Source organism: Mesocricetus auratus, unplaced genomic scaffold (genome assembly GCF_017639785.1).
Source record: "Mesocricetus auratus isolate SY011 unplaced genomic scaffold, BCM_Maur_2.0 Super-Scaffold_100010, whole genome shotgun sequence".
Classification (NCBI taxonomy): Eukaryota; Metazoa; Chordata; class Mammalia; order Rodentia; family Cricetidae; genus Mesocricetus; species Mesocricetus auratus.
This window is the reverse complement of record NW_024429194.1, coordinates 69,227,739-69,242,135: the sequence shown is the minus strand read 5'-3', so window position 1 is coordinate 69,242,135 and position 14,397 is coordinate 69,227,739. Positions and strand designations below refer to the sequence as shown.

At 37.6% G+C, this 14,397-nt stretch overlaps 1 protein-coding gene across 1 annotated transcript in view; it reads left to right on the top strand.

Moving 5' to 3' along the window:
* Arid2 (AT-rich interaction domain 2) overlaps positions 1–14,397 on the top strand; it is a 120,239-nt gene that overhangs the window by 88,000 nt on the left and 17,842 nt on the right. The window contains exon 16 of the mRNA XM_040753911.1: positions 5,144–5,292. Within this exon, the coding sequence (XP_040609845.1) occupies positions 5,144–5,292 (149 nt within the window). The remainder of the gene's footprint in view (positions 1–5,143; positions 5,293–14,397) is intronic.

Sequence of the window (14,397 nt, the reverse complement as noted above, 5' to 3'; positions counted from 1 at the left end):
GGAGTGCACATTTAGTGTTATCATAGGAAATCATTTTAACAAGAGCCATAAACATGGTGTTTCAATTTTTTAATCTATTACTGATATTTGTATTGTAGTCACATATTGTAATAACTGAGAAAGGCTTTACCAGGAACCTTAACTTTCTTTCTCTTATATTTTGACATGTTCTTATGAGGGTTGATATATATTGTATATATTTATACTTAATAAGAGTAAAAAGTTTAGTAGAAACTGAAGCCCCTATCTAAAGTGCTTTTGACCAAACTTAGAGTTTCACTTTCTCTCTTCTTTAATTTTGAAATATTTTAAGACCATAATGAGATATCCCAAGGATAGAAACCAAATAAACACAAAGTATGGTTCCTTTTTATATATCTTCCATATAAACATATATCTTAATACATGTTTGTACAGTATGTTTCGTGACTCTGCATGGTACAAAAAGGTCATAGAAGGGAATTTTCTAATTTTAGAACTCATATTTTGAATTGTCACTTTCAATATGTTTAACCTGAAGTTAAAAAAGGGGGGAGGAGACTAGTACAGCTGAAAGAAAATTAGCTTCTGTAGAGATCTCCTTCTCGCATGCAAAAAGAAAGCCTTTTTCCAGTGATTGCTGTTTCTCTTCGTTCTGCTCTGGGAAGAGCTACACATCCACACTAAGTGTAGACACACACGCTCACAGTCTGTGTACAGCTCTACTTCTCTTACACATCCACACTAAGTGCAGACACACACGCTCACAGTCTGTGTACAGCTCTACTTCTCTGGAGCCTTAGAAATGGTGTGCGTCAGCAGTTGTCATGTACAGTTCTTGGCTGCCCTCCTCACCTATTATAACTCAGGTTAAATGTTTCAGGGTTAGTCTTCTTCAAAGGTTTTTACTGCTAATATTAAGAAGAAATCGAAGAACATCATATCAAAGTGCCATTAGTGATATCTAGAATTTTTAGCCATAAATTGCTCTTGAACAGACCATAAGGGGAGGCAGGGTTATTGTTTAATAAAGTAAATACTATTGTTTCCAGAAATTATGTCTGCCATATTTGTGAACATTTTTGTTAATTTTATATTACAAAGCAAATTAGTTTTTTACATCCCTTGCATTCTATTAATTTTTCTGCTTGCTCATTCAAGTTAAGCCTTTTCCACATTGATTTTTAGAAGGCTTAATTTGAACTCCCCCCCCCAAGTTCTTCTCAATAAAGAATGAGAGCACAATATTTCTCTAGAGCTGACCGCTTAAAGTCTTTACTGAAGCTGTTTGTACCGTACGTGTCTGCATGCTGGCTGTGGTTAGACTTCTGCAGTCACTAGAAACTATGCTGAGGGAGAGGAAACCAGCTTTGCATTCTTCTGCAGAAATACTTTATTTATTTTATGCCTGTGGGTGTTTTGTGCTCATGTGTGTCTGTGTACAATGAGTATGTCTGGTGCCGCTGGAGGAAGCCTTAAGAGGTCATTGCATGTCCTGTAAGTGGAGTTAGAATGGCTGTGAGCCTCCATGTTGGTACTAGAAATTGAATCCCAGTCTTCTGGAAGAGCATCTCTCCAGCCCCCAAGACCTAATTATTTCTTTTAATTTATTTATCTTTATGTGCATTAGTATCAGGGTATCAGATCCCCTGGAACTGTAGTTACAGATAGTTGTGAGCTCCTATGTAAGTTCTGGGAATTGAACCTGGATGCTCTGGAAGAGCAGCCAGTGCTTTCTTAACTGCTGAGCCACCACAAGACTTAATGCTTAAAACATTAATTTACTCAGTGTTTAACAGTATATATGTATATGTTTTCTAAGGACAGAGCCAGCTATCTTCAGATACTAGTCATGTTCACTGTTTTAGATTCCTCTGTTACCCTTCTCTCCACTGTTACTTCCAAACTAAATACAAACATCATTTCATTACATTTCAATTTCCATTTCTTTTAAGTGGATGCATGGAACTGTAGTACCAACTTATACTTAACAAAAGAAGTGGTTCCTTTATAGTTCCTTCACCAGTTTATAGTCTAGGTTCTTAGTTGTCTTTTAAAGTGTGTGCGTGTGTGTGTTGTTGTTGTTGTTTGAATCTGGATCCTAAAATGTTTTACACATTACATTTCGTTAATATATATTTTTTATTCATTCTTAATTCACAACTTAGACTAACTTCAGTCATCTTTGACATATGGAATCAAAACGTCACATGATACCTTGTTACTGTTTTTTTTTGTGACCCAATAAGACCTCCTTCACAATCATCAAAAAGATTAAAAACTCTTTTGGCATTTGTGAAAGTCAATAAGCCTTTAAACACACATTGGGCAGGATGGTCAGTCAAGTTCACAATTCAAATGGCAGTAGTGACCAAAAAAGGAAAATTCATTAACCTTAACAGATGCTTCCTTTAAGTAAAATTCTAGTGTGTTGTAATTTCTCACTCTTGAGAGTTATGTTGTTAGTATTCAAGTATTAAATTCATAATATTCTATTCAGTGTTCTTGTTTTAAGGAAACAGTTTGACCATATGTGTGGCACTTCATATGCACTGTTTTTGTTCTTTCCATCAGATGGTGGGTGGCTGATCTGTATGTGGAGTATTAACCCACTGAGAGCCATTTAGAGTAGGTTCATCTAACCCTCTGAACTCAAACCCTGTTTCCCTTCTGGATTTCTCTATTATAATGCCGATTAGTAACATTTGTCATGGAATGAGAATCTAGGCGCTCCATGTGAGGTTCTAGCTCATCAATCAGACTGTGTTAGCTATACTTACAAAATGAGAAATTCAAGGATCTATGAACAAGGTTGCCCATGTCACACCAGCTGTTGAAAAAATGCACACTGGGGGTTGAAGACTGGTATGATGGCTCAGCACGTCAAACCATCTCTGAAACTCATGGTGGTGAAAGAGATGACTCCCCCAAATTGTCTTCTGCCTTATACACACGCATACATGCACACAGGCACACATGCACATAGAATAGGCGAAATTCCTTAAAAAGCACATTGAACAATTGGGTCCTGATCTGTGGAGCTGGAAAGCCCCTCTTCATGGCATCTGAGGCATTCATGATGTTCATACTTTGATTTTCTCACTCTTTCATTTCAGAGATGCTAACTACTCACAGAAGCAACTTGAGCTGCCTTCCCAGAGTAGGTTTTCTCCTCACTGAGCTTAAAACAAAACATTTTTTTCCTTGCTGTTTTTGTTGGTTTGCTTTTTTTTCCCCCACTCTGTCTTTAAGGACAAGTTCTTGTGTATCCCATGCTGGCCTGGAACCTCTGATCACAAGCCTCTACTCCCAAGTGCTAGAATTACAGGCATATAATCCCAATGGTAGAATACTTGCTAGCATGGGGAAGACCCTGAATTAGCTCCTCAGCATTGCAGGGTAGCAAACTACCACACCTGGATTCCTGTATGGAAGATGGATTCCAGGACTACATGCTAGGCAAGCACTCTGCCATCTGAGCTACAGCCTGAGCCCAGAACTCAAATCCTACTACTTTTCTCTTCTGCTAAGAAATTTTCAACATTTTTTGAATAAATTTCATTTAAATTAGAAACAATCGTATTTTTCATATCCCAATTCTCCCTCCCTCCCATGCCCCCCCCACCAACCCTCCATCCCTTCCCCCATCTATTTCTTCTTTTATTTGTAGTTTGCACCATTATAGCCTCACATGTTTTTGTTTTGGCTTAGAAAAACAATTGTTGTTTTTAACCTTAGGGACTGTGCCGATGTTACCAATAAATGAACAAATATATTCTGTATTTTACCAAACTTTTAACCAATTCTTCAAAATGATATACTAATGTTTCTATAAGAAATTTAACTTTTTCTTTTAAGGTATTTGAAGAAAATGTACGACCTAAAATTTTAAAAAAGTTACTTTATTATTGTTTCTTAGTGACAAAGATATAAGATATAGAATATGACAAAGGTTTTGTTTAGAAGACTGTATGTCCATTTTATGCCAGTGTTACATTACAGCGATAACCATGCCAGGCATGGTGGAATGTGTCTCTGATTCAGCATCTTGAGAGGTGCCAGAAAAATTTCATTCCAAGCCATCCTGGTCTACATGCCAAGTTGAAGGCCAGTCAGCCTGAGCAACATAGCTAAGAGTTATAGTATACTGTAGGTAGTTTACTTGCCTAGCATGGGGAAAGTAAGTCCCGGGGTCAGGGCACACCGTAACAGAATATCCTCAAAGATTAAGTCAGTAGCTACTTTATTGCAAATTACTTAGTATTTCAGATATTCTCCTTCATGGGTATGTTCATCATTACAACCTCAGATCTGGTTTGCTTTGATTGAGGTTATATTGCTGATATCTAAAAGCATTAATTTACAGCTGCTCTATTCTTGAAGGGCACAAATAAATCAAATGGCTTCATTTTTATTTAAAACTATAATTGAGTTGCTTCTTCCTAAAATTCTTAATTTGAGTGATGTAATCTGTTGTCCATGTGTCTATTCACATCCATGAATTTAACTAACTTGAATCCAAATTATCAAGAAAAAATTGCTCTTTCATAACATGTGCTTTTTTCTTATTATACCCTGGACAATACAGCTATTTGTATTTATGTACTTATATTGGTTGAATTATTGTGTATAATCTAGAAATGACTTAAACTGTATAGGAAGACATGCACAATTACATACTTTGCCATTTATGTAAATATACATAGATCTTGATATCCATAAGGATTCTGGAGCCAAGGCCCCACAATTGTCAATGGATAATACAATGGGTAATCTTGCTTCTGTGGTTCCATATTTTAAAAGAAGCATACTTCTTAATTTTTTTAAATAAAGGTCATCTTTTTATTTTTTTCTTTTGTTTTGTTTTGTTTTGAGGCAGGGCTTCTCTATGTAACAGTTCTAGCTGTCCTGGCACTAACTCTGTAGCGCAGGGTGGCTTCAAACTCACAGAGACCACCTGCTTCTGACTCCTGAGTGCTGGGATTAAGGGTATGTGCCACCACTGCCATCTTTTATAAAGACCACCTTTTAAGTATAATCATTAGCTTAAAATTACAAAATGTAAATTTTATGTTACAAATGCATAATTGTTATTAATGAACTTCTAGGCTAAAATGGTGTTTTCCAGTGTCATGTCCCAAACTGTATTTGTGCTTTTCTGCAGAACACTCCTGTGCCATCGTCACCAGCTGTACAAGTGCAGGGCCAGCCTAACAGTTCTCAGCCTTCTCCACTCAGTGCATCCAGTCAGCTTGCAGAGCCCGTGAGAAAACCTGGGCAGAACTTCATGTGTCTATGGCAGTCCTGTAAAAAGTAAATAGCTGTTTTATTTGTCATACATAAGTGTTCTTTGTTTCAGGGTGCTTTCACATTTAAATTTCTGTCGTATATCGTTTATGAAATTTATTTTTCTGAAACCAGTAACTTTTAATGAAAAGTCTTTTATGTCATGAGTTAAACTTACATGGAACAAGTGACATGCTTCAGCTGAAAAATCTGTATCAGTGATTGGAAGAATTGTACTGCTTCATGCTAGAAAGGAATGTGTCTGAGCATTAATTTTTAACTAGTTGATAACCTGATTTTAACTGAGGTACAACTTTTATTCTCAACAATCAGAAAGCAGAAATGGGTCTTGGTCTACATAGCAAGTTCCAGACTTACAAAGCTGCATAATGAAACTCTCTCTTTAAAAAAAAAATATATATATATATATATATATAGATATAGATATAGAATAAAGTGTTTATTCGTTAATGCTTCTAATCCCAGCACTTGGGAGACTGAAGCAAAGTAGAATTGCCATGGGTTTGAGGCCAGCCTGTACTTCATAATAAGAGCTATCTCAAAGAAAAGAAAAGAAAAATTTGATTATGTGTTTTTTAAGGGAACAGTGACAGACGTAAAATTGCTGGAAAAGTTCAAAAGTAATATTGTTTAGAAAATGATTTTTGTCTTTAATTTTGAAAATTATTTTTGAAGTCATACCATTTCATAATTTAGTAATATGAACAGCAGCAAATAGAACTGAACTTTGTTTCTCTGTGTGTGTGTACAAATGATCACATATGCATTCCATGCATGGTGCCTGAGTATGAACCAGGAACTCACATGCCTATTAAGCTGACTGACCAGAGTGGCCCTCAGGTCCACGTGTGAACTCTTCTGAGTGTGATATTCCAGTCTCCTTGCATTTGTGCAGCAAACACTTTGCACACTAAGCCATCTTCCAGCCCCAGGACTGAGCTCACTTTGTTCCTTATTGATGATGGGTGTAGAGCATACGGCTTTGCATGTGCTAAGCAAGAGCTGGAACTAAGCTTCTGTAGTTAAAGCATTCTTAAACTAAGATGCTGGCTAAAATTGAATGTTTCTTTCTATTCTCAGAACTGAGCCAAGACCCCTTGCCCTGAGTAACTTGAGACCTCTTAAGCCTTGGGTACTTAATTTAATAGGCAAAGCTGTTTTCCTTTCTTAGAGAACAAAGATTCCATTTTTATAGCTTATAAAATTATATTAGCTCTTTTATTTATTAGAGATAATTGTGTGGTGTTAATTTTATATAAAGGATTTTGATATGGTCAGGAGCTATCTTATCTCCATAGCCTCTGGATTATTAATGGCATGCAAAGCCAGTGCTTATCATACTTAAATCTCAACACAGCACTGTTACATGATCAGTTTATTACATCTTGATCGTTTATTCATTGAAACTGAACATCTTTCTTGTCTCTTTCTGCTATGATAGAGATGGGACGTGGGACCTCACATGCTAAACAAGGTCTCTGGGCTATATATACTCCAGCCCCTTCTTTTGTTATTATTGTTGTTGTTGTTATCTGTTTATGTTGTAAGTTAATGTGACACTTTGTTCACTAGTGTCTACTTTATATCTATTTGTTGTGGGTTTTTTTTTCATTTTTGTGTTCTGGTGTTAAAGAATATCTGACAGTAGGTAGTCTATTAAAGCTGGTTGTTGACTTTTTAAGAATTTAAGAGTGGGATTGGGGATTTAGTTCATTGGTAAAGCATTTTAGGAGTTGGGCTCAGTCATTAGGGGAATAAAAGAAGTTCAAGAGTAACTGCTTAGGATGAAGTTCTTAAAATGTATGAACAACAACAACAATTAATGTTAGCCATGCTATGTAGCTTAATGACGTGCTACTGTTTGTTCTAAATAAGACAGATTCAATGTTACTTCTTATAGCTTGTCACTTTTTTCAGGCTATCATTATTTAAATTCTCATTAAATAAGTTCAACCTGAGTCTATAAATACTTTTCAAGTGTTTTGTTAAGGTAGGTAGGGTTCCTGTGGTAAGAACTACAAAATACTTGGGACTCTTGGGGTACATATCCCAGAACAAATAAATTACACTTGAGATGCTCTGAAAACACTATATTCTAGTGTTGTTGGCAGCATAGCAACAGATATTAATTATTGTATTCAGTAGTAGTAGTTTCACTTTTAGAGCCTGTAACCTATCTAGTCACATGTTAGCTAACAATGTTACCAGTATACATTTCATCTTGTGAAACAGGTCTTAAACTCAAGCAGAAAGTAGTTGGTTATTACTATGATATCCATGCCACTATCGCATCAATGGGCGTGTCTTACCATGCCAGACATTATTGTAGCCCATGGGGGTATTCCTTTCTTCAATGTTAAGTAGAATCCACTAATGCAACCATTCTTTTTGCTTTGCAGATTATTGATTCAGTTTCTCTAGTAATTTTAGGCCTATTCAAGCCACCTATTTCTCCTCAAGTTATGGCAAAATTATTTCAGAGATAGCTATTTGTCATTTGTGAATATAGAAGTATACCACCCTGTGTTGCACTCTTTAGCTTACTTTTATTTGTTTGTGTGTGTGCACACATTACACCAAATGAGTATGAACGTGAGAAGGCAACTGAACAAAAGTTGGTTCTCTCCATTGTGTGTGTTTGAGACATTGAATTCAGGTCATTAGTCTTGGCAGCAAGAGCCTCCACCCCCTGAGCAATCTCATTGGCCCATCTTTTTTATACTTCGTTTCTGATATTAGTGATTTATATCTTCTTTTTTTTCCTTGTTGCTAGCTAGAGTTTTATGAACTTTGTTGAGCTTTTCAATAAATAAGTACAAACTAAAGATGAAAAACAAACCTTTCTACTTGTCATTCCCTCCCTATTGATTCCTTTATTCAATTTCATTTATGTCTGCTATGATTTTTTAATTAATTTTCTTCTATTTGCTTTCTAGTTTCTTAAAACAGATGCTTAACTTACTGATTTTAGATCTTACTGATAAAAATGTTCATTTGGTCTTTCTAAGTTTCTTTTACCTTTATTTCTTAAATTTTGAAGTTTTATTTTCATTTAGTTCAGAATGCTAAAGAGTGTTATTTAATCTCCAAATACTTTGTTTTTAGCAGCTTTTAGTTTGTTGTTTATAGGTTGTCTTAATTTATCTTCCTATTACTGTGATAGAGTATGTCGACAGAAGCAGTTTAAGGGAGAGGGTTTACCTGGCTCAGGGTTAGAGGGCACACAGTCCCTTGTGGCAGTGAAGTCAAAGCAGATGAGCTGTAGCAGCTGCTCACATTGTATCCACAGCTATAGAGGAAGCAGAGAGCAGCCAATGTGTGCCTGGACTTAGCTAGTTTTCTCCTTGTGTAGTCCAGGGTTGAAACCACAGTGGGCAGGTCATCCCATCTCAGTAAATGGCAGTCAAGCTGATACCCCACAGACATGCTTGGGAGTCCATCTCTCAAGTGACTAGGTTCTGTGATGTGGACACACACATACAGTATATCTGTGTGTTTCTGTTCTTTCTCATTTATTGGAGAGTATATTATAGTACTGAATATGTTATAACATGTGGTTGTCTCATGGGAGATTGATAAGAATTATCACTGGATGAGATATTCTGTATATGTTAATTAGGTCCAAATGACACTGCTGGCTGGTTCAGTTTTTTCTTTACTGGTGTTCTGCCTGCTCTATTGGTCACTTACTAGTAGGGGTGTTAAAGTACCCAGCTATGCTATTGGCTATATCTGCTTCATTATATAGTGCCCATCCATTTTATGCCTGTTAAATTTTTGATACTTTGTTAGGTGCATAGACTTTTATGGAGAATTCACTGCATGTGCCATGAGTGTATATTTGTTTGTTTCTTTTGACAAGTTTAAGTTTTGGTTAAAAGTCAGATATATCTCAGCTTATAAAAACCAAAGGGAGGACTGGAGAAATGGCCCAGTTGCTAAGAGCACTGGCTGTTCTTCTAGAGGACCTGGTTCAACTTCCAGAACCCATATGGCAGCTCACAACTGTCTGCAACTCCAGTTCCAGGGGATCTAATACCCTCACAGAGAAGTATGCATTAAAATAATTAAATAAAATATTTTTTAAGCTGGGTGGTAGTGGCTCACACCTTTAATCCCGGCACTTGGGAGGCAGAGGCAGAGGCAGGCGGATCTCTGTGAGTTTGAGGCCAGCCTGGTCTATAAGAGCTAGTTCCAGGACAGCCTCCAAAGCCACAGAGAAACCCTGTCTTGAAAAAAAAATTAAAAACCAAAGGAACAGACTTTTAGCATGTAGTCCTACTTTATCTGACTAGGAGTTGGGTGATACTTAATATCTGTTATGTCTATAGATTTCCTGGCTTCAATTTCTTTGTTTCTTTAGCAGTTCTCTTTTTAAACATTTATTATGTGGGTGGGTATGGGTATGTCAGTTATTTAGTGTCACCATAGGTCACTTATGTGTTTCCCTAACTTTTAGAATGGCCATTTGCCAGGTGTCTTCAGTTTTCTGATGAACATAGAAAGTATTCAGTATCTGGCTTCTCTGTGTCCCATCTTGTGTCCAGGTCCCATCCTCCCTCCCCCTCTGTCTGTCTGTCTGTCTGTCTGTCTTACTTGCTAGGCAAGTGGTCTTCCACAGAAGCACCTCCCACTCCCTTATTCAGCTTCATTCTTGTGCAGTCGGAAATGATGCACTTTGGTTCCTTCACATAACCTTGTCCATTACTCTTGTTTGTGTATTACTGTTAAGCAGTGTTGACTGTTAGCACAGAACTCAGATGTATAAAACTGTGTTTTTAAGGAAAGTTTGACCATAAGAGTCCTATCCTGTGTTAAGACTAGTGGTTTTAATTAATACGTTGTTTGGATGAGGCTTTTGAAGCCATAAAAGACATCTGAAGGTCAGTTCTCTACAGTGTGGTGACCATGTTGTTCTAGAGCCACTCACTGCCAAAGCTTGAAAGTGTTTGCCTCTGACAGAAGCGTAATCCATAATGAGGTCATGTTGAGAATTCCATAATGAACTCTCAGACCAAGAATACCAAGGTACCTACATTTATTCTAGTTAAACATTTTGATTTAAAGGTGCTTTGCTTATGAACCAGAAACTTTGACTTTGTGTGGAAAACAAGAGCACCTAGAAATTGCTGAGGTGAGGCGGAACTGTGTCATTCCATTCCATCAGACACCAACTTTATTAGTAGTTTGCAAAAGATCAAAAGCTGAGATGTAACTAGCATTTCTATTCTCATTAAGATTTTGATATTCAGAATTCCTAGAAAATACTAATTTTCTCTAGTTATATGCATTTCAGAAACAATGTAGTAAGCTTAAAAATACAGAAAAAAATAAATATTTGCATAGTAGTCGTGAAAGCTTATGTAGACATATACACTGATAAAATTGCCACATTGTTAATTTGAAAATATCTTATGCAGTAAAATAATCAGAGTAGAAGTTTTAATTCACAATACGGAACTGCAGCAAGTATTGCTTAATTCTAGATAAGTTGCAAGTTTAGATTAACTAATGATTAAACTGGTCAACAAATTAAATTGCAGGTCATTGGAAGAATAAATGCAAAATTACTTTGCGAGCATCTTTCGTCTGTCTGTAGTCACATTGTGCTGCTTTGCTCCCTGACATTCTGTTGATCCAACAAAATGCCTGCCACTCTCACAGCTTTTCATCACCCTTCCTGACTGAGTGGCATGAGGACTCGGTAACTTGACTTGAACCCAGCAGCTCTGAGCTGCACTGACTTGGCATCACTCATTATCATGTTAGTCATCAAATCTTGCTGCTTCTAAGCCTACCCAAGAATCTGTGTGAGGAAACTGGAAGTTTTCCTGATATGAGTTATACTAAGGGCAAGACTGACTTCATGTGATGCTATGAGTAGCATTACTTTGAGATATATATATATATATATGATCCCCACACTTTTACCATCTCTGCTCTAAGAAAACAAGTCACTTGGAAAATCCCTTATTACTATCACTGGTAGTAATCTGTACTAGCTGGCTTGTTGGTTGTGAACAAGGTTCTTGTTCTTTCAGCATTGAGTTCCAAAGAGTCCAATTACTTAAAGATGTTGTCAAATATCAAAAGGTTCATATAACATAAAATTAATTGGAGTTAAGATAGTTTTAGTGTCAAATATTTAAAAAGTTACAAATATCATTTCCTAAGTTGGGAATCTAGCCTATACTTTACTAGTATTTGTTTCTTGGGAAATTACGTACTAATCTCTTAAACCTTCTTTTCAGAATTTTTGCCAGCTTGAAAAAAATTACACTATCAGAGATACTGAATATACTTAGTAATATATTTTTGCATATTAAGGTATGTTAGGGGAGAAAATCAGTCTTTCGTGTTCGACATACATATCTAGCTTGAGATCCCAGCTCTGGTACTTAGCTATGTGATTCTGGAAAATCCATTTTTTTTTTTAGCATAAAGTGGGAGTGTGAATGTGCCAAGTGCCTGTGTGTACTGAGCAACATTTAGAAAACAGGCATACAAGAAAGAATGTATGGACTGTGCTGGTTATCTTTAGGAATATATATGTAGCCGGGCGTTGGTGGCGCACGCCTTTAATCCCAGCACTCGGGAGGCAGAGGCAGGCGGATCTCTGTGAATTCCAGGCCAGCCTGGTCTACAGAGTGAGTTCCAGGTCAGCCTCCAAAGCAATACAGAGAAACCCTGTCTCAAGAAACAACAACAACAAAAAAAGGAATATATATGTATATCTATGCTGGATAGTTTCTTGATTTGACTTCCCTCAGTGATGTACTGTCACCTAGAGGTGTAAGCTGAAATACACCCTTTCCTCACCAAGTTGCATTGATCATGGTGTTTTATCACTCAGTAGAATCCCTAACTATGACAAATTGGTACCAGTATAGTGGGGCATAGGTGTGACAGACCTGACCACGTTGTTTTGGGGAGGATTGTGAAAGAGCTTTTGAGCTTTGGACTAGAAAAGTCTTTGAGTGTTGAGGGCTCAGTGAACTGTTCTGTGGGAGCCTAGAAGATAAGATGTTGAGAGGGATGCAGACAATGGAGACCTGGAGAGAAAAGTAAAGCCTTTACCAGCCATGTGTGTGAAGAAGAATCTGTGCTGTCTGGTCAAGAATCAGCTGTGGTTAACAAGAACCCAAACTGCTAAGGTAAAACCTTTGTTTTACTGGGACAGTTGATGCTGGTTACCTGGAACTGAGAAATTAACAGTGACTAAGATGAAACCAGTATCGTTGAGGTGAAGTCTTCTGGGAAGTGTTTCCTCAGGGTCAGCACACAGAAGCTGTGTTCCAGAGGCAGCTGGGGTTGTACCTTGTGCTGGCAGCAGAACTTGGTAATGTGTAAGAGTCACCCGGGTGGTACTTACAGATTTTGAAGGCATGAAGGACTCATGGAGAGCAACTAAGGCCTGGAGAGGCCATGCAGCCTCAGGGGTAGTTGAAGTCCAGGACTGAAGGGGTCATGCAGAGAAGTTGAGGCTTAGCACCATGAGGAGAGCCTATGAGAGGGTATGGGTGAGAGTGCAGCCCAGTTGCAGCAGATGAACTCAGCATTTTGGAGACACCATGGGATAACCACCAAGAACAGGAGCTTAGAACTCAGGCTGTGTGTGCTGGAGACATGACCTAAGCGTTTTGGAGGAATCCAGATGGATCATGAGGGGATCCCAGACATTGGACATTTTCCCTTAGATTCTGTGCACTTTTGTATGTATGATGAAAATCAGTTAACAACGAGACAGGGTTTATCTGTGGCTTTGGAGGCTGTTCTGGAACTAGCTCTTGTAGACCAGGCTAGTCTTGAACTCACAGAGATCCGCCTGCCTCTGCCTCCCAAGTGCTGGGATTAAAGGTGTGTGCCACCACAGCCCAGCTTAAAGCATATCTTAATGTCTCTAAATGTTTGTTTGTTGACACAGAGTCTCACTACATACCCCTACTGGCCTAGAACTTACTATAATTATGTATCAGTGCATATGGCTTTATGTGGTCCTATACATGTTAGTCCAAGTGTCTACCAAGACCAGAAACATCTATTTCTCCTAGGGCTAGAGCTAGGCAACTGTAAGCCATTTGCTGTAGGTACAGAGAACTGAACTCTTGTCTATAATAGCGGCATGTCCTCTTAACCAATGAGCCATCTCGCCAGCTTCCGAGTGAGGAGTTTTAATAGTGAAATTAGACTTGTTCATCTCCCTCTCTTCTTAAACTCTTATATCTGGGTATAATGTAATCTGGCTAATCTTCTACCAAGAGTGGTTGACATCCCTTGGTTTTTTTTTTTTTTTTTTTTTTTTTTTTGAGACAAGATTTCTCTATGTATCCCTGGCTGCCCTAGAACTCTCTCTGTAGACTGACCAGAGTGGCCTCGAACTCACAGAGATCCACCTGCCTCTGTCTCTGCCTCCCAAGTGCTAGGATTAAAGGCTGGTGCCACCACTGCCTGACCTGTCCCCTGGTTCTTAGCAGCCAGTTATGTAGTCTCACTTGATTATAAAGCAATGTATATCTTTGATATTTCTTTTCCCCTAAAATAATATGTAAAACAAATTGATATCAAATGTTGAGGTAAAACTTTTACAGCAATAACTTGGTTTAGATTCTTATGTGTGCTCATAACATTTTTTACATTTATGCATTTTTTTGTTTTTTATTTTATTTTTTTGTTTTCCTATTTTTTTCTTATGCATATGTATTTTGCACTACAATTTTCTGATAAAAGACATCACGTGTATATTTCATGCAATAAAGTGGAGGATTTTTTTTTTCTTTTTTTGAAGCAGGAGGGCTATTAAGACGCAGAATACTAGCTGGGCGTTGGTGACACAAGCCTTTAATTCCAGCACTTGGGAGGCAAAAACTGGTGGATCTTTGTGAGTTCAAGGCCAGCCTGATCTACAGAGCCAGTTCCAGGACAAGCTCCAAAGCTACACAGAGTAACCCTATCTGGAAAAAACAAAGACACAGAGTATTTTAACACCATTAAGAGAAAAGAGACTGCTGTGACTTGACCAAGAAAACTCTAAATGGCTCTTAAACTCAACTGTTGTTTTCAGCCTTTTGCTATATGCCTTTATAATTGTAGGGTTTCTTTTTAAATTGTTCT